We start from the raw sequence: 2,500 nt of genomic DNA, 5'->3' as shown, positions 1-2,500 counted from the left end.
GTTAAAATCCCAGTATTGTCATATATACCATCCAAAAATAATTTCACCTATCGCATTTTCACTCAAAATTATTAGCACACCCATGTTCACAGACGAAGCCAAGCAAAATCTCACAGCGTCAGATCTTAACCCCAACAAAACAAATGCATAATCTCATCCCTGTTGCAGCCTGGCCATGATCAACACGGTGCCCATCCTGCAAACCGCCGGGGAGAGGAAGGACCTCGAGCTCCGCTGTCGAGGCCGTTGCGACATCATCTTCTCGTACCAGCGAACTCTGGGAACTTACGGTGAGTGAAGGAACTGCCGATGGTATCTCGATTGATCATGGTAGTATTATCCACGCTGTGTCATTTTGTTAGCTATGGCAGGTACGATAACAATGTGAATGATGGTAAAAAACAGTTGACGTTAGTGTCAGTTATGTAAGTAAAGCTATGAAACAAAAATATTAACCCTGGTGATAGCAGCAATAGTAATAGCAATGATAATGTCAGTGTTTGACAACGAAAAAAAAAAAAAAAAAAAACGGTTGCAACAGTGGTAAATGAAGAATGAAAACAATGATCTTGATTAAGACACAGTTATCCTGCTGTCAGTTATAATAATACTTGATACAAATTTCACGTTGCACAAATAGATTCATTAAAGATGTTTTTACCACATTTTTCTCAATTCATCTGCTTGCATAATCAACATACAATAATGCACAAATCCTCCCAAAGGATAAATGTCAATATCAATGATAATGATTTAGCATTCCAAAATATGTTAGACTGGCATTATCAACTTAGAAATTCATTAAGATGTAACACCCAAGTCACCTCTGAGTTTATTCCTTCGGCCCCAGAGCACCGAATGTTCCTGGAAACCGCGCACGCTTACCAAGACCAGTACATGTTCGCCATTACGACTTACACAGCGGGAACACTCGGACTCTTTCCCACCGCGAGGGACCAAGGTATGGCTCCTATGGTCTTTTTCCCTTCCTTTCCGTTCTCTTCTTTTCTTAGAACTTTTCCATTCTCGTACCTTTTTTTCGCTCTCTCTCTCTCTCTCTCTCTCTCTCTCTCTCTCTCTCTCTCTCTCTCTCTCTCTCACGTCCTCTCTTCGCTGCTTTCCAATTGCAAGAAATACCCCCAAAAATCCTACCTAACGAAGGAATGTAACCATACACGTCGTAGCCTCAACCTACAGTAGTGAAATAAGTCAAAACTATCTCTTTTTTCCTCGCAGAAGTGGGACATAGCCTCTGGGTGGTTCACTGCGCTGACAAAACACCGGAGGAAGAGTGTGTGGTCAGCAGGTACCGCCGCAAGATGGTTCTGTCGCAGCTGGTACAGTTCCTCGCTGCTCTCCAGCTGCCTAAATGGGTGAGCGTCTGGACTGGGGACTTTTGTGTGGGTGGAGCTTTCGGTGGAGCTTTCGGTGGAGCTTTTGGTGGAGATTTTGGTGGAGCTTTCGGTGGAGCTTTCGGTGGAGCTTTCGGTGGAGCTTTGGGTGGAGCTTTCGGTGGAGCTCTCGGTGGAAGAGGATTTCAATTGTGTCCAGAGTCTTGAACTGAAATGAACTGATTTCATATGATGGTCATTCAACATAAGTAATGGTGACGTTAATAGCGATTGAAGTAAAATAGCACTGTTAGTAGATATAATGATGCTTAGCGCTAAACACAAAATAGGTCTATCGAAAGATGATCCAATAGTTTTGAAATCCTTCTAGAAAATGGGAATGATTATCTAATCTCTCTGTAAACCTGTCATGTGTTGTTTTTTTTTTCTTTTTTTTTCTTTCACTGTATCAACACGACAGAGTGTTAGTCTCATTAGCAATAATAACGATTATATCATTATATGATTATTAGAGTAATATTGATAATGATAATGATGATACGGATCGATTATTATTAAAATGATGATGCTAAGTGGGATCTTAATGATAATGATAACAACAACAGTGATAAAAATATTCGTAATAATAATGATAATGATAATTATGATAATGATAATGATGATCATGATGGTGATAACTATGATAATGGTGTTAGTAGTAATAATGATAGTAATGATGATAATAATGCTGATGATAACAATGATGATGCTAATAATAAGGATCATGATAATTATTATCATTATAATGATAATGCTGATAATATTATTAATAATAATAATGATAATTATTATGATAATGATGATAATGGTTATGATAATGATGATAATGGTAATGACAATGGCAATGATAATGATAATGATAATCATGATAATAATGATAATAAAAAGCATGATGACATTAGTAATAATGATAATAGCGATAATGATAATAGTAATAATAATAATAATAATTATAATGATAATGATAATACAATAATTATAATAATTATAATGATAATGATAATACAATAATTATAATAATGATAATGACATTAATAACAACAACATTAAAAATGACTATAATGAATGATAATAATAATAATGATAATACCAAAATCAAGCGCATCATT

General features: G+C 36.2%; 1 protein-coding gene across 2 annotated transcripts in view; it reads left to right on the top strand.

Annotated features, from left to right (window-relative positions):
- The window catches only part of LOC122261062 (thioredoxin domain-containing protein 16), a 12,875-nt gene that overhangs the window by 1,518 nt on the left and 8,857 nt on the right, over positions 1-2,500 (top strand). For both annotated transcript variants that reach the window (XM_086543118.1, XM_086543117.1), the window contains exons 4-6: positions 169-290; positions 851-961; positions 1,237-1,373. In XM_086543118.1, coding sequence (XP_086399244.1) covers positions 169-290; positions 851-961; positions 1,237-1,373 — 370 coding nt within the window. The remainder of the gene's footprint in view (positions 1-168; positions 291-850; positions 962-1,236; positions 1,374-2,500) is intronic.

Source organism: Penaeus japonicus, unplaced genomic scaffold, assembly GCF_977035675.1.
Source record: "Penaeus japonicus unplaced genomic scaffold, GWHDUDI00000001_assembly GWHDUDI00000013, whole genome shotgun sequence".
In the NCBI taxonomy this organism is placed as follows: Eukaryota; Metazoa; Arthropoda; class Malacostraca; order Decapoda; family Penaeidae; genus Penaeus; species Penaeus japonicus.
This window is presented reverse-complemented; position numbering and strand designations above follow the sequence as displayed.